The 20,921-nt window shown below is 44.5% G+C and overlaps 1 protein-coding gene across 1 annotated transcript in view; it reads right to left on the reverse strand.

Annotated features, from left to right (window-relative positions):
• KCTD19 (potassium channel tetramerization domain containing 19) overlaps nucleotides 1-20,921 on the reverse strand; it is an 89,013-nt gene that overhangs the window by 40,012 nt on the left and 28,080 nt on the right. Inside the window, exons 5-6 of the mRNA XM_061594650.1 lie at nucleotides 13,236-13,367; nucleotides 9,940-10,162 (exon numbers count right to left, since the gene is read on the reverse strand). Of these exons, the coding sequence (XP_061450634.1) occupies nucleotides 9,940-10,162; nucleotides 13,236-13,367 (355 nt within the window). The remainder of the gene's footprint in view (nucleotides 1-9,939; nucleotides 10,163-13,235; nucleotides 13,368-20,921) is intronic.

Below are 20,921 nucleotides of genomic sequence, written 5' to 3' on the forward strand. Positions count from 1 at the left end.
TGCAAGCGCAATTATCCCTGGAGGGTACACACACACACACACTCTCTCTCTCCTGGTGGTTTTTAGGCACACTGAAATTTATCTTAGCTGCCTAATGAATCTGACTCCACAGATACTTGGTTTTACTTTGGTGTTGTCCCCCAAGATTGGAGTACCTGGGATTGTGCGCTACTAATCTCTGCTGGTGTAACACTTATTACCACCACCTAATGATTAAACCTGACCTGCATTTAGAGTCCTCTTGTACAAAGCATTCCAAAGCAGGTGCTGCACAAGAGCAGATGTGCTACACTAGCAGTGATATTGCTGTACATTGCCTTGTGAGTCTTTGAGCTCCAGAAGTCCTCGGGAAAGAGATTTTGCTGGGCCAGCAGAGTCAAGCCCCACATGTTAGGAACAGTGTGCTACTGTAGCTGTTTTGAACCACAGCAGCTAAAATGGCTTTGCAGCACTGCCAATCTCAACTTTTTAAAAAGTGGAAAGCTTTTCTTGATAGAATTTAATTGCATTGCCTTCTGAAATGTAAAACCAGAAAATTAATACTGAGGATGGGCTCATCCCAACTGCTATGTGAGCAGAATGTCACACACCTTCTTGTACAAGTGTAAGATCAGCAAAAATGCCTATAATTCAGGTTGTTAGCTAGCCAGTTCCAGTGTGCCTTGAGATTACTCTATTTATACACCACAAAGCAGCTGGGGGAAAGCAATCCAAAGACAATTTTTGACATGTGGAAAAATTCTTGGAAGGTTAGGCTAACTGTTGGAATGTATGAGGTTCAACTCCTACCTGGTGGGTTGAGGCTGCATGGGGTTAATAAGGGTAGCTAGAGAGCTAGACCTCTTGCTGGTTGAAGCTATACCTATCCCTTCGATCCTGCCATCTCTTCCCTTCCTGCTAGACTGATAAGCAACAGGATGTTTGATCCCAGTTCCTTCCCGCCTCTCTCAGTGTTCTCTTTCTCTCGAGAGGGGAGCAGACATCTTCTCTTTTTCTCTTCTCTCAACCAGGATGAGGGCGAGTACTGAGACCAGTGCTCGTTGCTCTAACATAGCTGTAGATATAGAGCTCTTTCCTATCAAGCATGTACTTCCAGAATAAAGTAGTTGTTTCTTATTTTAAAGCTTAAAGTCTCTGTCTGACTAATTTGCAGGGAAGGTAGAATCTTAGCAAAGATTCAAACATGCACACTAAGCTTGCTCAATACTCTCCGTTCCGCAGCGCTACGCAACTCTGCTATGCATCTCAGAAGAGAAATTCCAAAAGGTTATGGGCCCAGCCATGCAAATGGAGATTTGAGCAATTAAAGGAGCTATTGTGTTTGAATCAAGAAAGCTAAAATAGAAACCTTCAGAGTTTTTAGTCAATGAAGAGTTGAGGCTTTTTTTACTTCAGGATGGCTACCGTGACGGAGCTGCTAGGTCTCAAGAAACTCAAGCCCGGAGGATGGAAGCTTTGGGAATTTCACATGAAGAAACATCTGAAGCAACAGAAGCTGTTGGAAGTAATTACAGGATCGGAACCAGGAGAAGGTGCTTCTCGGGAGGAGCAAAGAATTTGGATTGAGAAGGATGAAACGGTACAAGACCTCATCACTAAATGTGTGAGTAATGCGCAGATTGCTTTGATTATGAATTCTAAAAATGCCAGAGAGATGTGGAAAACTCTTGAATCCCATCATAATCCGAAAAGCCAGGGACATATGATTGCAATGTTAAGAAGTCTTATTAATTTGCAAATGCGGGATGATTTTTTTGAGGAACATCTTACAAAATTCATGATGTTAGTCCAAGGGATAGAAGAAGGAGGAACAGAGATACATGAACCAGTTCAAATAGCTTCATTTCTGGACTCTCTTCCAAAATATATGGAGACTTTCATACTTATAATGCAACAACAAAACAAAACTCTAAACAAGATTATTTCAGAAGTGAGAGAGCAGGTCTCTCAGAAAGCAGCTACGGAAAAAGGACAGCTCTCCTCTTTCCTAAGTAAAGAAGCTAGCAAAGAAGCTGCTGGACAGGCAGTCAAATGCAGATTTCGGGAACAAAGGGAATCCAAAGGTGTGAAAGCCAAGCATTGCTATCTATGCAATTCAGAAAAACACCTTCAAGACCAATGTGATAAGAAAGGGAAGCCTGAAAGAAATAAAGAATTTAAAGGGACAGAAAAGTGCAAAGGGCTTTCAAGTAACTCATGTTGAAAAATGTTATGATGATGCAAAATTCTATGTTGACAGTGGAGCAAGTGCTCATCTAATAAAAGAAAAAAAATTGTTTGAAGATTTAACCCCATATGAAGGCACAGTTACATTGGCTGACTCGAGAGTCCTGCCCATAAAAGAGCAAGGGGATGCTAAGCTGTTTTGCCAGACTCCAAGCGGCACTGAGGAAATTTATCTCAGGAATGCGCTCTGGACCCCAGGAATCTCAAACAATTTAATTTCTGTTAATGAAGCTACAAACAATGGGTGCTCTGTGGTATTTGAACAAGATTCCTGCATAATTGCTAGAGATGGTGAAATTTTATGCACAGCTACCAAGAGAAAAGGCATGTATGAAATGGATCAGGAAAGTCCACAAGCTAATGTTGTGAAAGAATGCTGTAACAAGTCTTGTTTACATTTATGGCATCGGAGATTAGGGCATAGAGACATTGCAAAGATAAATACCCTTCAAAATAATAATTTAGTAAGAGGCATGAAAGTTGAACCCTGCCAAGAAAAAGGGAGATGTACTTGCTGTGTTAAAGCGAAAGGGACGAGACCCAGTTTTCCTGAACAGAGTGAAAGGAAGACTAAGCACCCCTAGAGTTGATTCACAGCGACATTTGTGAAATGCCAATCACTTCAACTGGTGGAAACAAATATATTGTGAGCTTTATTGATGATCATTCAAGATTCACTGTGATATATATGTTGAAGGAGAAGGGGCAAATGCTTCAGAAACTCAAAGAATATGTGGCAATGGTAACCACTAAATTTCAGAGAAAACCACAGATTCTACGTTCTGATAATGGGGGAGAGTACATGTCACATGCTACCCAGCAGTTTCTGCTTGAAAATGGGATTGAGCATCACACCACTGTACCCCACAACCCAGAGCAGAATGGAGTCTCGGAGAGAAAATTCAGAACCCTAATTGAGATGGTGAGATCCATGCTGGAAGATGCCAATCTCCCACAGAAGCATTGAGGAGAGGCAGTGTATACTGCCACCTATCTACAAAATCGTTTGCCAACAAAGGTGAATGGCAACAAGGCTCCATTCGAATTATGGTATGGGCGCATACCCAGTTTGGCTCATATAAAGGTGTTTGGATCAAAAGTGTATGGTCACATTCCACACCAGAAGAGAACCAAATTGGACAACACTACAAAGGAAGGAATCTTCGTTGGATATTCTTCAAAACAAAAGGGATACAGAATCCTAAATCCCAAAACAGAAAGGATTGAAATCCAAAGAGCTGTCTACTTTGATGAAGGTCAAGGTGCATTCCAACCAGAAGGGGCACCATTCCAAGACCACAACAGTGAAGAAGATGAAGTAGAAATACCATACAGCACTGCAGATTACAGCAACATGCCAGCACTGGAGGACAGTGAGGAATCAGAGCAAGAAGGGGAACCTGCACAGCCAGAAGGGGCAGCAGAGAGTCCTGCACCAAGATGCTCTAACCACACCGAGGTGTACCTCCACTGAGACTGTCCTACCTAGCGAGAGCTGATGAACTTCCAGAGCCAGAGACCTGGAAAGATATTGAAGCCTTACCCAAAGCTGAAGCTGAGAGGTGGAGGCAGCCAGCCAAGGAAGAGCTGGAAGCTCTACACAAGAACAAAACTTGGACACTTAGCAAGCTTCCTCAAGGAAGGAAAGCTGTAGGTTGCAAGTGGGTATTCAAGAAAAAGCCAGATGCTGAAGGGAACATTGAGAGATACAAGGGAAGACCAGTGGCCAAAGGATACTCTCAAAAGTATGGACAAGACTACTATGAAACTTTTGCTCCTGTAGTCAAACATACAACAATCAGAACTCTACTAAGTGTTGCTGCTGACAAGAAAATGCAGGTGGAACACATGGATATAAAAACAGCATTCTTGCATGGGGAAATAGAAGAGGAAATCTACATGCAACAACCACCAGGCTTTGAAATACAAGGAAAGGAAACCCTAGTATGCAAACTGCAAAAGAGCATCTATGGACTGAAACAAGCTGCAAGAGCATGGAATGACAAACTGAACCAAATGCTCTTGAAACAAGGCTATAAAAGAGGCGCAGCAGACCAATGCCTCTATTGCAGATTCAAGAACAACAAATAGACTTATATTTTGATTTATGTAGATGATTTACTACTGGCTTATGAGAATCCACAAGACAAGCAAGAGTTAGTAAATAATCTAAGCAAGGAAGTTGAAGTGAAATGTCTAGGCGACATCACGTACTACCTTGGAATACAAATTGAAAGAGAGGACGATGGATCCTTTCTTCTAAACCAAAAACAAAAGATTCAAGACCTACTTGAAAGTCTAGGACTGAAGGATGCACATCCAGCACCTACACCAATGGAAGTAGGATACTTGAAACCAGACCAGAACAATCAACCCTGGCAAGACAACGAAAGGTACAGACAAGCTATAGGGAAACTCCTGTATATCAGCACAATAACCAGACCAGATGTGGTAGCAGTGGGATACCTTTGCAGAAAAACCAGCTTGCCAAACAAGAAAGACTGGGAAGCAGTCAAGAGAGTGGCAAGATATCTGAAAGGCACTGCAAACTTAAAACTAAAGCTATCAGCTACTCGAGATCCTAACCTTCTAGGATATGCTGATGCTGACTAGGCTGGAGACACCAAAGATCGTAAGTCAACCAGTGGAAACTTGTTCTACTATGGACAGTCACTTATCTGCTGGACAAGTCGAAAGCAAGAGACTGTAGCACACTCATCTACTGAGGCTGAATACGTACCAGCTGATGAGGCATGCAAGGAAATGCGGTGGCTACGCAGGCTTCTAGGAGACTTGGGCGTATCTGAACTAGAGCCTATCAGAATACTTGAGGACAATCAAGCCTGCATAAGACTCGCAGAATCAGAAGGGCAAAGTTCTCGCATGAAGCACATTGATGTGAAGTTCCACTACCTCAAAGACATAAGGGAGAAAGGACTTCTAGAGATGACCTACTGTCCAACAGAAGAGATGCTTTGACCAAACCATTGGGCAAAGTCCAACACCAGAAACTACGAGGCAAGATGCACCTTGTAGAATGAACCAAGTTCTCGTTGAGAAGGGGTGTTGGAATGTATGAGGTTCAACTCCAATGTGGTGGGTTGAGGCTGCATGGGGTTAATAAAGGTAGCTAGAGAGCTAGACCTCTTGCTGGTTGAAGCTATACCTATCCCTTCGATCCTGCCATCTCTTCCCTTCCTGCTAGACTGATAAGCAACAGGATGTTTGATCCCAGTTCCTTCCCGCCTCTCTCAGTGTTCTCTTTCTCTCGAGAGGACAGCAGACATCTTCTTTTTGTCTCTCCTCTCAACCAGGATGAGGGCGAGTACTGGGACCAGTGCTCGTTGCTCTAGCATAGCTAGTTAGCTAGATATAGAGCTCTTTCCTATCAAGTATGTACTTCCAGAATAAAGTAGTTGTTTCTTATTTTAAAGCTTAAAGTCTCTGTCTGACTAATTTGCAGGGAAGGTAGAATCTTAGCAAAGATTCAAACACACACACTAAGCTCGCTCAATACTCTCCGTTCCGCAGCGCTACACAACTCTGCTACACATCTCAACAGAGAAATTCCAACACTAACTTTCCTGAAGAAGGGTGAGGCTTTTGAGCAGCAACTGTTTGATTTATTAATTTATCAACATAAAATTATTTAACTGCTGAATATGGACAGCCTGATTCACAGATCGGGACTATAGCGGCACAGTACAACAGGAACTGCCAGTATGGTGCCCACAAGCACCACTGCCCCCACTAATCCCTTTTACAGTACCCACAGAAGGTCTCATTAAATATCCCCTCAAAAATCCACAATGCACAAGATATTTTTGTTCTTCCTGCTCAGTTCCTTTTTGTACTGGTTCAGCCTCTACTACATCCAACAAGCCCCCTTAAACATGCCTATGTTTTATGAGATGCCATGCTTGGACACTCACCCTCCCTTCCGTTTTGAACAGAGCAGAGATTCAAAGAGCTTTTCTGTATGAGCGAGTGTGGCAGTAGCTGATGTAGGCACCTTTTCCCCATTGATGGCTGATAGCTGATGAGGGAGTATGCCTGCACCCTTCCGTGGTCCTGTTTTTGTTTAGGCAATAGTTTTTAACATGCACTTTTGACATGTAATTGTATTATGTAACTTTGTTTAAAAACTGCTGGTTTTATTTATATTTTAATACATTTTATGTCAATTTGCTTATAATGTTTGATTTTATTGCTATTTTTAATTAATGTCTTAGTTTCATCTAAACCACCTAGAGACTTTTGTCAAGTGGTATATAAATCTTGTCAAATAAATAAAAATGCAAGATTTGCAAAAATGATCACTGCACTTTACTTTCATTTAAAGAGTTGAAAGTACCTCAGGAAATACCTCCTCCCAAAAGGCCCCCCTAGCACCCTGTTAAGGTCCTACTCTGGCTATCCGCTCGATCTGAGGTTAGGTTTATATCCATCAGCACACGGGCACTTTCACCCTGAAAGGCTGCTCTGTCCTGCAGGTATTTTCACATCTATGTTGTCACTTCAGAAGGCAATGGTAAGATCCCATGGCAAACAACCCTAATGAGACAAGGAGCCCAAGATGGGTGGGAATATCCAAAAAGAGAAATTCTAAAAGCACAATTGCAAACAATTCCATCAAGGAAAAAAGGTGGAGGCCAGCAGAAGTCAGTGGGGCTTCACAAAAAGCTTAGAGATGAACTGAAAACAAAAAAAGGGTACATAGAATCATAGTTGGGCATATAACACTATTGAGTTCAACCTCTTGCTCAATGCAGCAATCCAACTTAAAGCATACCCAACAGGGTGCCGCAGGGTACCATCTTGTCCCCCATGCTGTTTAACATCTACATGAAACCCTTGGAAGCGGCCATCAGGAGATCTGGAATGAGGTGTCAGCAGTACACTGACGATCCCCAGCTCTATTTCTCTGTAACATCTGAATCAGGAGAGGCTGTGCAAGCCCTGGATTGGTGCCTGGATGTGGGGGTGGGTTGGATGAGGGCCAATAAATTCAGTCTGAATTCTAGCAAGACAGAGATGCTGTGGGTGGTTCCCGAGTTTGGATTTTGGTCGGTTGCCTGCTTTTTGGATGGGGTTGTACTCCCTCTGAAAGAGCAGGTCCGTAGTCTGGGGGTGCTCCTGGATCCATCTTTGTCACTAGAGGCCCAGGTGACCTCAGTGGCTAGGAGTGCCTTTTACCAGCTTCGGCTGGTAAGACAGCTGTGTCCGTTTCTGGACCGGGATAGCCTGACCAGTTGTCCATGCACTGGTAACCTCCAGGCTGGATCACTGTAATGTGCTCTAAGTGGGGCTACCATTGAGGTTGGTCCGGAAGCTGCAGCTGGTGCAAAATGTGGTGGTGAGACTGCTCACTGGGGCAGTGAGCCAACAGTACGCTGTGGCTGCAAAAAAGGCAAATGCCATATTAGGCTGCATTAACAGAAGTATAGTTTCCAACTTGTGTGAAGTATTAGTTCCCCTCTATTCAGCACTGGTTAGGCCTCATCTTGAGTACTGCGTCCAGTTCTGGTCTCCGCAACTTCAAGAAGGATGCAGACAAACTGGAACAGGTTCAGAGGAGGGCAACAAGGATGATCAGGGGACTGGAAACAAAGCCCTATGGGGAGAGACTGAAAGAACTGGGCATGTTTAGCCTTGAGAAGAGAAGACTGGGGGGGGAGATAGGATAGCGCTCTTCAAGGACTTGAAAGGTTGCCACACAGAGGAGGGCCAGGATCTCTTCTCTATTGTTCCAGAGTACAGGACAGGGGAATGCTTAACCAGTGGTTGGACTCGATGGCCTTATAAGCCCTTCTATGATTCTAAGGCAGTGTGTGATTCTGTAAGGCTTTTGGCATTTGAAAGCTGGACAATGTTTTAATGGTGTTTCCTTTTTTCAGCTACTGTTATTTTTAGTATCATGAAATGTGTTGTAGCGTGTTCTTAATGGTTTTAATTTGACACAATGTAAATTTCTAAAGGGTATTTTATGGTGGTCATTTACCTGTTAAAATGTTAGACCTGATTTGTTGAGTTTCACTCAAGTTCTTCACAACTGTCTACTGCAGAACAGCCTTTGCCAACCTGGTGAAGTTGACAAGGGCTGTTTTTGAATCATTTTATTATTCGCCCGCTACCATGATATAGATTTTAAAAGATAAGTCCTGCTCCTCCTTGCCCCAGACTTACCTTGACAACCTACTTCATCACCCACTCCATGCTTTGCCCCTTAAAACCTAGCAGGAGCTGGGTCTGACTGGAAAGACACAATAAGGATCAAGCAGAGGAAGGGGGAAAGCAAATGATCCTCAGTACTACATTTGCTGAGAGAAGGACAGCCTACTGGAGTAGGGAGGATGTTGTGTGCTTGTAGGTACAGACCCAAATATTTTTATTAGTTCACATTTATTTCAGTTCTTCTGTAAAAGATGAGGTAACATTAAAAAACATTCCATGGGGTTGGCCACTGCAAGCTATCCAGAAAGCAGGGCCGGCACCAGAGGGCGGCCAAGCCAGACTCTGGCTGAGGGCCCCTGCAGCCCAGAGGAGCCCCTCAAGGATCCCTCCTTAGGGTGGGAAAGTAGGGCTCCCGTTCAGCAATCCACAGCTCCCAGGCACACCCCCCCAATACTGTCATCGCAGGCTTTGATAAGCCCACATGCACGCCCCACCTACCTCTCCTGTCCCTGTGAATGACATGCGCATAGTGCGCACATGTCTACCATCAACCAAGATGGCAGCGGGAGTTTCCCTAAGGGGCTGATGCCCCCACTGCCATCTTGATTGATGGCAGGCATGCGTGTACAGCCATGCCTGGTGCCGGCCCTGCCAAAAGACACCTTTTATTAGGAGTGGTGAATTTCCAGCCTCCGGGCCAATCATGGCCCTTTAACGGAGTCCCATTTGGCCCCCAAGGCCATTTCCCCCAATTATGTGGCTGACAGGGTTTAATCCTGCATTGGCTGCATGATCCTGTTCCGAGCCGGGTAGTTCCCAGTTTAGGTAGAATAATTTAATCCCTGCTCGGCAGCTGAGTGGAGATTCAAGCCCAGTGCAAAAGCGCCCTTTGAAGCAGCTGAGCATGTAAGCTGTTCCAAAGAGGCTTTTACAAAGGCTTTAAGACAGCTCCTGTGTTCCTGTTTGCTCAAACAAAAATGTGGGAGCTGTCTTAAAGCATTTTCCAAGTCTCCCCGTGCTTTCCTTTTAAGTCCCCTGAGATCAGGGACTTAAAGGGGTAGGGGGGAGAGACTTGCAAAGCCTGTTTCAAGTCTTCCTGAGCTTTCCTTTTAAGTCTCTGACTAGGAAGAGACTTTTGCAAGTCTCTTTCCCCTCCCCCTTTAAGTCACCCAACTCATGGACTTAAAAGGAAAGCACAGAGAGACATGGAAAAGGCTTTTGCAAGTTTCCCTCCTTTCCCTTTAAGTTCCTGATCTCAAAGACTTAAAAGCGAAGCACAAGGGATTTTGACAGGTGGGCATCATGTGACTGACAGGAGAGCAACTATGCCCACTTCTCAAATTTGGCCCACAAGGCAGATCCTGATAAGGATCTGGCCCGTTGAGCCACAGAGGTTCCCCACCCCTGTTCTAAAGCTTCTATGAAACGTTGGAGTAGAAATTAGAGAGATTTTTTTCTTTTGAAAGGAAGAGGAGGAAGTTGTCTCCAAACAGAACTCTTCATAGAATTGAGTGCATATTGTCTTGCAAAAAAACATACATGACATGTTGAAAGAGAACTCCGTTTCCCGATATATAGAGCTTGTTCCCATCCAGGGTACTCTCCATGTGAAGCTGCCCCAGAGCTGAATCGGGATATTTGACTAAGAGACCAAGCACCATCGGGAACAAAGGGAGACTGGCTGCTTCCTGAACACCCAGCTGCTTTTTCATTGTGCGTTTCAAAGAGGCTTGAAGATCAAATGTCTCCTCTGAGTAGACTCCTAAAGGAAAATGCACAAATGGGCAATAAACACCAACAAATTTAGAATTTTAGATATTCTAGATAGAATATACAAGACAGGAAATTATAGATACTGAAATGAGGAATGGATAGAGCAGATTTTATCCACTGATTGTGGAACTGTCCCAAGGATAAAAATACTGGTATGAAATTGCATATAATAAAAGCAACATTTTAAAGTACTGTATTTGTACTATTAGACCCAAAAGTATACTTGTTAACTTCTCTCAAGGATGTGATTCTAGTAGCAAAGATTGTATATGCAAAATATTGGAAAAAGAAATAATGTTCTGATATGATTGCTCCTGAGTGCCCTTGCTATTGTCGTGGAGCACAAAAGTTGTATTGGTATTCAAGTGACCTGAATGTGATGAAACAGGAGTATCAGTGGCTAGAGCGCAGGTGGTATAAATCTCAGTCTGAATCTGACCAAGCACGTAGCGGTGGTGGCAGCAACGAAAGCTTATTTCTTCGCCACCGTTGCATCTGCAAATAGTTGTCCAGCAGAGCTTTTCTGAGTGGTGAATGGGCTTTTGTCATATGGTCATGACAGTTTTGCTCTGACACTCTCGGCAGTCTGCGGTAACAACTTTGAGAGGTACTTTAAGGACAAAGTTGCTCAGGCAGTTGGACAGAGTTGGATGCCATGGTTAGAGCAAGTCCAATGGAAGCATCCAGAATGCTCTCTGTTCCTTCTCTACTGGGTCAGTTTTGATTAATGCAGCTTGAGGATGCAGACAAGCTGCTTTGAAGAAGTGAGGGCGACCACTTGCCCCCTGGACCTTTGCCCATCTTGATTTCTTAGAGCTAGCCATAGGAGGTGGACTGTGTGGGTCCAGGGAGTGATCAGTGAGGGACGGTCAGGTACCATCTGCCTTGAAGGACGCGTTAGTGCATTCCCTCCTTAAGAGGCCATCTCTGGACCCAGAAGTGTTATACAACTATCACCAAATGGCAAATATCACCTTTTTGGGCTCAAGAAGGTGGTGGCAGTCCAGCTTCAAGCATGCTTGAAGGAAAGCAATTATTTGGATCCATTCCAGTCTGGCTTCAGGTCTGACCATGGCACTGAAACCACCTTGGTCACCCTGATTGACGACATATGTCAGATGGGAGGAGTGCAACCCTGCTTGTTCTTCTTGATCTCTCCATGGCTTGATACTGTTGACCACAGTATCCTTCTGGAACGTCTTGGGGAGGTGGGGGTTGGGGGCACTGTGCTTCAGCGGTTCCATTCCTACCTCCGGGGCCATTTCCAGAAAGTAGTTATGGGATGCTACTGTTTGGCACCATCTGAGTGATCCTGCGGTGTCCCTCAGGGTTCCATCTTGCCCCCCATGCTATTTAACATCTATGTGAAGCCAGTGGGAGGTGTCATCAGGAGATTGAGAGTGTCACCAGTCTGTGGATGACAGCAAGCTCTATCTCTCCGTTTCATCTGAATCAGCAGCTGGAAGTGATAGACTGGTGCTTGGAGGCAGTGATGGGCTGGATGTGGGCCAATAAACTGAGGCTAAGAAGACAGACATGTTACATGTCCCAGGTTCTTGAGCTCAGGAGGTGGGGAGATGGCATGTTCTGGACAGGTTTGCACTCTCCTGGAAGGATCAGGTATATAACTTGGGAGTGCTTCTGGATTCAACGTTGTCACTGGAGGCTTGGGTAGGCTTGGTAGCTAGGAGTGCCTTTTTCCAGCTCTAGCTGGCTCACCAACTATAGCCCCTTTTTGACAGAGATAACTTGGCTACTGTACTTCCAGATTGGATTATTGCTCTGTGCTCTGTGTGGGGCTGTCCTTGAAGATGACTTGGAAACTTCAACTGGTCCAAAATACAGCACCCAGATTATTGGCCAGGGTTCCATTTATATCTCATATAACCCATTTTAAACAACTGCATTGGTTGCCAGTTTGTTTCTAGGCCCCATTCAAGATGCTCATGCTTGTATTTACAGCCCTACACGACAGGTCCCAAATATCTAAAAGACTGCTTCCTTTGCTACAGAGCCTCTTGCATGCTGAGATTGCCAGAAAGGACCCTCTTGGTAGTTCTACTGCCCTCAGAAGTTGGGGGGGGGTCAGGAGAGGGAACTCTCTGTGGTAGTCCCTAAATTGTGGAATTCCCTCCCCAAGGAGATATGTCTGGCACCCTCACTGTACAGCTTTCATTGTATGCTGAAGACAAACCTAGTTGTGATTGTAATTGGTTCAAAATGGTTTTGAATCTTGTATATTGCTGTGACTTGCCTTGGGACCTTCAGGGAAACCTCTTGCAAAGCAGCACCTGCAGTTAGCAAAATAGCTCAACAGCTCATGAGCAGAGGGATCAATTCTTTGCAGTGCTGCATTGCATCCAGCTGGAAAGCCACTGACAATGCAGCGCCACCCCCCACAGGATCACAGCTGTTCAGTGCAGGCATTGTTCCTGTGGGACAGTGCTCAAGCAGGAAGGAGAGCCACAGCACTACGCTTGCCTTCTTGGTCTCAGCCTTTTCATGGGTTTTTCCACCTGATGGCTGCCTCTTATTCCTGCCTGATGCCCTGCCCCTGACATCCCTGGACTGCTCCGAGTCATACCATCCAACCCGTAGCAATCCATGGTGTCTCAACCCGACTCAGCCAAGGCCCCAAATCCTCCAAGTAGGCCCAATTTGGCTTGGGACTCTGCCAAATTGGTGCACAGCCCCAATTATAATCCTTTAGCAATTTTGTGAGAACACATGAATATGATCCTTCTTAACCAAAGACCATAAATATACCAAATAAGAGGCTCCCACTTCCCCCTACCAACTATATTCAATATAGTTTAAGTATGCTGGGGGGGTCCCCTTCTTTTCTCCTCCCCTCCCCTTTTTCTCTTTTTATTTCTTATTTCTTATTCTTATTTATTTCTTATTCATGGGTATTATCTTGACTTTCTTGACTTGACTTTCTATCTTATCTTGACTTTCATCTAATACAGCAAAAGCCCCATGGCTCAAATTGTGATCCCGTTTTATTTGGAAATCTATTAATACAGAGACATTGCACTGAAAAATGCATTTAAGAACCACACCAGGGTTTCTCCTGTAGATCTTTACTGCTTCTGTGACATCTGGAATTCCCAGCACCTCAGCTTCAGCTTCCAGAGCATCCATGTTGGAGAAGCTGTCAGGCAAAAGAATCTTCTCTGAGCGAAGAAAATTAGCTAAATTATAAAACAAAACAAAAAACCACAGAGATAAGAACAGAATGTAGCAAGCTAGTGTAGCTCTTCTTGCTGTATTTCATCTTAAATGCATTCATCTCAGGTAGTGTCAGTCAAAAACTAAGCAAACACTCCAAAGCACTGTCATGGCCTCTTCAGAGGACTCAGAGGAAGAGGCAGAGTTGGCAGACTCAGGAGAAGGAACTAGTGGAACCCCTGAGGACACAACTCTGGCTCTTCCCCAGCCGGAGAATGTCCAGGACCTGGCTGAAGCCCCTCAGTCAGATTCTGGGCATGAACAGGAGGCTCCCCTCCCCCCTGCAGAACGAAGACGCCAGCGAGTAGCACAGCAACGAAGGAAGAGGTTGGGTCGTTTAAGAACAAGCAGCTCTGAGCTCATGGGCACCTGGCTTAGGGAGTCTGTTATAAAAGGCAGTTCGTGGCTGCAGCAGACTGCTGACTACAACGTCAGTTGTGACCCCTCGCGTGTAACGCCGTTACTAGCCTCTAGACCTTCGGACTGGACCCCTGGCTTTCTGAACTCTGCTTCCCTACCTGGACAATGCTCTTGGACACTGCTACTGGTTAAGTTTCTCAAGCCTTTCTTCTGCCAGCCGGCCTCCGTTATCTGCCTGGCCTTGACTGATTTATTGCCAGCTAACTGCCGGCTGCTTTGTTAATGCCCAGCACCCAGCCCTGAAGCTGACAAGCACATTTATACTAAAAGAGGCACCAATGGAGAGGAACCTACAGTGGGAAGATAATGGGAAATTAGCCACAGCTGCAACCTGCCCTTGCGCTAGCAGACATACACAGCATTGGACCCAGCCCAGTGGGTGGGCACGTTCTCCTTAATTATGAGTTAGCACCTAAGTACTCACCTCCCAAAGGCTGCTCCCGCAGATACATCAATGTCTGTCTTATAAAGTTAGGTAAACATATTTGGGTTTGCCCAAGTGGCTGCCCAGCAGACTTACTGAAGAGGCGCGTTGTTGAGTATTTATTTATTTATTTTTATTTATTTATTTTTATTTATATACCGCCCTAAGCCCGAAGGCTCTCTGGGCGGTGTACAAAAAGATAAAAACAAGCACAATATATAAATACAATAAATCAAAAAAACAAAACAAACAAACAATAACGAACCAAACAACATCCAAAATACGGAAATGCTGTTTAATATACACTTTAAAATGCCTGGGAGTATAAAAAGGTTTTCACCTGGCGCCGAAAAGATAGTAGCGTCGGCGCCAGGCACACCTCATCGGGGAGACTGTTCCACAGTTCGGGGGCCACTACTGAAAAGGCCCTGGTTCTAGTCATCACCCTCCGAGCCTCTCGATGGGATGGTACTCGGAGGAGGGCCTTAGATGTTGAGCGTAGTGTATGGGTAGGTTCATATTGGGAGAGGCGTTCCACCAGGTATTGTGGTCCCATGCCGTGTAGGGCTTTATAGGTCAAAACCAGCACTTTGAATCTAGCCCGGAAACAAATAGGAAGCCAGTGCAGATGGGCCAGAACAGGTGTTATATGAGCTGACCTTCTGGTCCGCGTCAACAATCTGGCCATTGCATTCTGGACTAGCTGTAGTTTCCGAACAGTCTTCAAGGGCAGCCACACGTAGAGCGCGTTGCAGTAGTCCAATCTAGAAGTTACCAGAGCATGAACAACTGAAGCGAGGTCGTCACTGTCCAGATAGGGACGTAGCTGGGCTACCAATCGAAGATGGTAAAAAGCATTCCGTGCCACCGAGGCCACCTGGGCCTCATGAGACAGGGAAGGATCGAAAAGAACTCCCAAGCTACGAACCTGTTCCTTCAAGGGGACTGTAACCCCATCAACATGTATGCAACAGCAGCTGCTGTTCTTGCAGTATGAGCCACAATACCACAAGGCAGAGTTAGAGTTAGGGCTGTAGCGATGCACCCTTCTATCTATCTTGCTGAAGTGCATGAGGAAACCTTTCCCCCCAAACTAGTTGGGTGGAAAGATACAAATAAAGAATCTGTTTGAGTGCACTTCATACATCTAAAGAATGCCATCTGCGTTCATGAACATTTGCTGGTGATGAGCAAAACTAATTCCTGCCGCTAGTGGAAAGCTGGATAGTTCAAAGTATCACTCTGTCTTCATAAAATCATAGAATAGTAGAGTTGGAAGGGGCCTATAAGGCCATCAAGTCCAACCCCCTGCGCAATGCAGGAATCCAAATCAAAGCATTCCCGACAGATGGCTGTCTAGCTGCCTCTTGAATGCCTCCAGTGTCAGAGAGCCCACTACCTCTCTAGGGAATTGATTCCATTGTTGTATGGCTCTAACAGTTAGGAAGTTTTTCCTGATGTCCAGTTGAAATCTGGCTTCCTGCAACTTGAGCCCATTATTCCGTGTCCTGCACTCTGGGACAGTTGAGAAGAGATCTTGGCCCTCCTCTATGTGACAACCTTTCATGTACTTGAAGAGTGCTATTGTATCTCCCCTCAGTCTTCTCTTCTCCAGGTTAAACATGCCCAGTTCTTTCAGTCTCTCCTCATAGGGCTTTGTTTCCAGTTCCCTGATCATCCTTGTTGCCCTCCTCTGAACCTGTTCCAGTATGTCTGCATCCTTCTTGAAGTGCGGAGACCAGAACTGGACGCAGTATTCAAGATGAGGCCTAACCAGTGCAAATAGAGGGGAACTAATACGTCATGTGATTTGGAAACTATACTTCTGTTAATGCAGCCTAATATAGCATTTGCCTTTTTTGCAGCCACATCACACTGTTGGCTCATATGCAGCTTGTGATCAACGACAATTCCAAGATTCTTCTCACATGTCGTATTGCTGAGCCAAGTATCCTCCATCTTATAACTGCATTTGGTTTCTTTTTCCTAAGTGTAGAACTTTGCATTTATCCCTGTTGAATTTCATTCTGTTGTTTTCAGCCCAATGCTCCAGCCTATCAAGGTCCCTTTGAATTTTGTTTCTATCTTCCATGGTATTAGCTGTGCCCCCAATTTTGTATCATCTGCAAATTTGATAAGCATGCTCTGTACCTCCTCATCCAAGTCGTTAATAAAAATGTTGAAGAGCACTGGGCCCAGGAACGAGCCCTGTGGTACCCCACTCGTTACTCTGCCAAGTTTGAGAAGGAACCCTTGAGTACAATTCTGGAGCCAGCTGTGGATCTACCTGATAGTTGTTCCATCCAGCCCAGTGAAATATACAAAGCCGTTTTGCCACAGAGTGCTCACAGTTCTGCTTTTCTTCTTGCTGATGTTACAGCTACTAAAAATAACACTTTATAGGATAGTATTCATAGAGTAGCAAATGCCAATGGTTCAAAAGACGGTTTTTGAACTGCTGACAACACCTTATGCAGATCCTACATTGGAAAATGATACTGAACTGATAAAGCCACCCCCCTTAAAACTATTTCAGATAAGGATGTGCACCAAGTGACTCAGATGGGGACTTAGATAGCAACTGCTGCCAAAGCTGATGTTTGTCTGCATGGTATATTTGGCTTCAATCCCTGCTTCAGACAGTCTTGCAAAAAAGAACAGTTCAGTGATGCCTGTTGAAGGGCGCCGATAATTCCTTATTTTTGAATGTCTACAGGAAGCCAATATAGTTTTAATTACATCTGATGGAAAACCTGCTTTCAGTGACTTTCTCTGCTCGATGCACTAGGGGTCCCTGTAGTAGCAGATCTGGATGAAAAGACAGAGCAAATGGAGGCTCCACTGCTAAGCTGATCAGTTCTGAAAACCATGGCCTCCTCAGCCAATATGGGGCCAGTAGAATGACATTTGCCCTCTCTAGCCTCACCTTCTTCAGTACTCAAGCCAACAGAGGCATTGGTGGAAAGATGTAAAGTATTCCTATTGGACATGGAGAGTTCAGTGCATCTACTCCTTTTGCTACCATAGACTGATACTGTGTGCAGTACCTCCAATGCTGATTATTGACATCAGATGCAAACAGTTCTCCTGAACTGTCTGTGTATCAACTTGAACTCTCCTGGCATCACGTCTCATTGGCTCAGCCATTCAGCTTGTATGTTGTCCACCCCGTGGATATACTCTGCTGTCAGAGTCTTCAGGGACCTCTCTGCCAAGGCCAACAGTTTTAACTCTTCCTGATGGAGAACCAAAGATTTTGTTCCTTCCTGATGATTGATAAATGCCTTCACAGAATTGTTGTTGGTTCTCAACATTACTTAACTAAGGCCAAGTAGGGGCACCAAATGTCGCATGGCCAGTCTTGCAGCCCTCAACGCCAACAAGTTTATGCTTTGATTTGAGGAGACTACACTCCTTGAACAATTTCATTCTTGCAATGAGCGCCCCACCCCTTTCATAGAATCACAGAAGGAGTCTCTAAGTCCCATTCAGATCTCACTGATTTAAGAAGTAATGTCACTTTGACCACCATGTAATTGGGCTTTGTTTCTGGAAGCACAATACCTCCCTGGGATGTGAAATGCACCTCCTTATTAGTACTGTTCTTTATATCTAATGCTGTCATAGCTTTGCATAACAATGAGCATTTTGAAACAATCTCAAGGTTGAATGTTCCTCTATCTCAGATTCATCACTCCTTTCCTTTGTCCCTTCCTCTGATTTTTTTCATGTACGGCGCACCACATACCAGTGGGACTCTCCTATTTACTCTGAAGGAGGACAGGACAAAGCATAGGCCATTCCAATACAAGTAGGAAGAATGAAACAAAAGGCAGAAGAGACTATGGATGGGAAGGTGGTAGTGATCTGCAAGGTGTGCGCGATGTTTGTTTTCTTGCCTGAGAACAACATGGCATACACATGCAACAAGTGCCAGCTGGTGGCGCTGCTGGAAGAAAAAGTGAATGGAATGGAGGGTGGCCACACTGAAGAGTATAAGAGAAGACGAAGAGTTCTTAGATATAATGCTGAAACAACAACAGCAAAGAGAAGTACAGGAGGTGGAAGAACAGCAGCCTGTTGAAGCAGAAGAGGAGACTGTTGTGGAGAGCAACAACGAAGTGGAGGAAACTTTGTGGAAAAGGGTGACAGTTAGGAGCAGAAGAGCTAGAAGACGCCCTTCACTGGTATAATTATGAAATCGCTTCCGGGCACTTGAGGATGAGTTTGGAGGACAGTCTACATGGGAAGAATTACAGAAGACCCCACATGACAGTAAGCGAGAGGGTTAGGGCTCAAGATGTATTATCTTCCCACACTTTGAGAAGGAATCATTGATAAGCACTCTTTAAGTCTGTAGCCATCCATGGATCCACCTGATAGTTGTTCCATCCAGCCCACATTTAGCTAGCTTGCTAATTAGAATATCAGGGGGCACTTTGTCAAAAGCTTTGCTGAAATCAAGATACATTATGTCCACAGCATTCCCACAGTCTATGGGGGAAGGTTACCTGATCAAAAAAATGAGGTAAGTTTAGCCTGGCAGCATTTGTCCTTGATAAATCCACGTCGGCTTTTAGGAATCACTGCATTGTTTTCAAGGTGCTTACAGACTGACCACTTTATAATCTGCTCCAGAATTTTTCCACGGGTTGATGTCAGGCTGACTGGTCTTTAATCCCCAGGTTCTTCCTTTTTGCCCTTTTAGATGAATGGGACAACATTAGTCCTTCTCCAGTCATCCGGCATTTCACCCATCCTCCATGATTTTGCAAAGATAATAGACAGTGGCTCCAAGAATTCTTCAGCCAGTTCCTTCAATACTCTAGGATGCAGTTCACTGGGCCCTGGAGATTGATCTTGTTCAAAGTGATTAAGTATTCCTTGACCATTTATCTATCAAGCTGGGATCCTGCCGCTTCAACTTCATGTTTGCCAGAATATACATCAGAGTTTTGTCTGCCAAATCTCTGTGCTCCCACCAGTCTAAGCACTCTAACTCTTGAGACATCATGGGGGTCTGGGGACACATTTGTTTGAACTTGCTGCAGCCTTTGCTGCTTATTAGTAGTATTAGCTGACTGAATCAAATTAGTCCGCTACAATGGAACAGAATATAACTGATTTACTTATTATTTATTTATTATTGATTTATATCCCACCCTTCCTCCCAGCAGGAACCCAGCGCAGCAAGCAAAAGCACTAAAAACACTTTCAAACATCATAAAAAGACATTAAAATACATTAAAAAACAACTTTAAAAATGTTTTTCAAAAAAAGCTTTGAAGACTTTTTTTAAAGTTAAAAAATGTATTGTTTAAAAAAAGGTTTAAAAACATATTAAAAGGAAGACCTCATTGCAATGCCAGAAAATGGTGGTTTTTTTCCCGTTTATCTGAAGATCTCATAAATTGGTTTCTCATCAGGTCTTGGCTTTATGCAAAACTGGAAACCTCGATGGATCATGTATCTGCCAATCAATAAGACAGGAAACTACCACTAGCAAAGAACATAGGAACTTCACTTCTGCATTGGGTCGTCTAGCCGCTTCCCAGCACGGGGCCTCTTGCTCAACAACAGCCACCACTGCCACGTCCTTCTCCTCCTCCTGCTCCAGGAAAGGCCCAGGTCCCCGAGCCCAAGCTCCCGCAGCCGCCTCCCCCCACGACATAAACCATCACCACCAGCAGAAGCCCCGGGAGCAGCAGCTGAGCGACCCTGAGGACATGGAGAGGAAGACAACATTGAGACAGCAAACAGCTTCGCTGTAACAAACGCCTGTCGCCCATCTGCCTCTCGGGAGGTGCCGCCCCCGCTAACACCACCTCCTCTTTCTTGGCGGTGCCGATCATGATAATGTTATTTGTTATTTAATTTAATTTTTGTAAATTGTATTGCTTTTATTGTATTTTATACCTGTGTTTATTTTTCTTTAGTATAGGCGGGGTATTATTATTATTATTATTATTATTATTAATAATAATAATAATAATAATAATAATAATAATAATAATAATAATAATAATAATAATAAGCAATTCCAACACAGAAGCAGACTGGGATAAGGTCTCAACTTAAAAGGCTTGTTGAAAGAGGAAGGTCTTCAATAGGCGCCGAAAAGAACAGAGATGGTGCCTGTCTAATATTTAAGGGGAGGGAATTCCACAGGGTAGGTGTCGCCACACTAAAGGTCCATTTCCTATGTGGTGCAGATAAGATGGTATCTGCAGGAGGCCCTCACCCGCAGAACGCAGTGATCGACTGGGTATATAATGATTGTTGACTGAAGTGAATTTCCTATTTGTTGCACTTGGAAAGGAAATGAAGTTGCCATTTGTTCTCCACAGCAACAGAGAAGGCACTCAGGAATTATTGTGTCAATGGTTCTATACATTTCACTATTCCACAGCAAGACAAAAGCCTTGACAGGAATGCCTGGCATGTCAGCTGGAAAATCCATCAGAATCCAGAAGTCTTTGAGGGTAGACCATATCGATGGGTCCCCCACCCTTGCAGAGTAGAGTATCTACATTCAGTGCAACCTCAGCAGGGAATGTTCCATCCTTGACAACGGACTCGCAGTGAGTATTACCAATCTACTGCATGGCAAAGACCAGGTCAAGGATATATCCAGCCACATGTGTCAGATCAGTAATAGACTGAGACAGACCCA

This window comes from Rhineura floridana, chromosome 13 (assembly GCF_030035675.1).
Source record: "Rhineura floridana isolate rRhiFlo1 chromosome 13, rRhiFlo1.hap2, whole genome shotgun sequence".
In the NCBI taxonomy this organism is placed as follows: domain Eukaryota; kingdom Metazoa; phylum Chordata; class Lepidosauria; order Squamata; family Rhineuridae; genus Rhineura; species Rhineura floridana.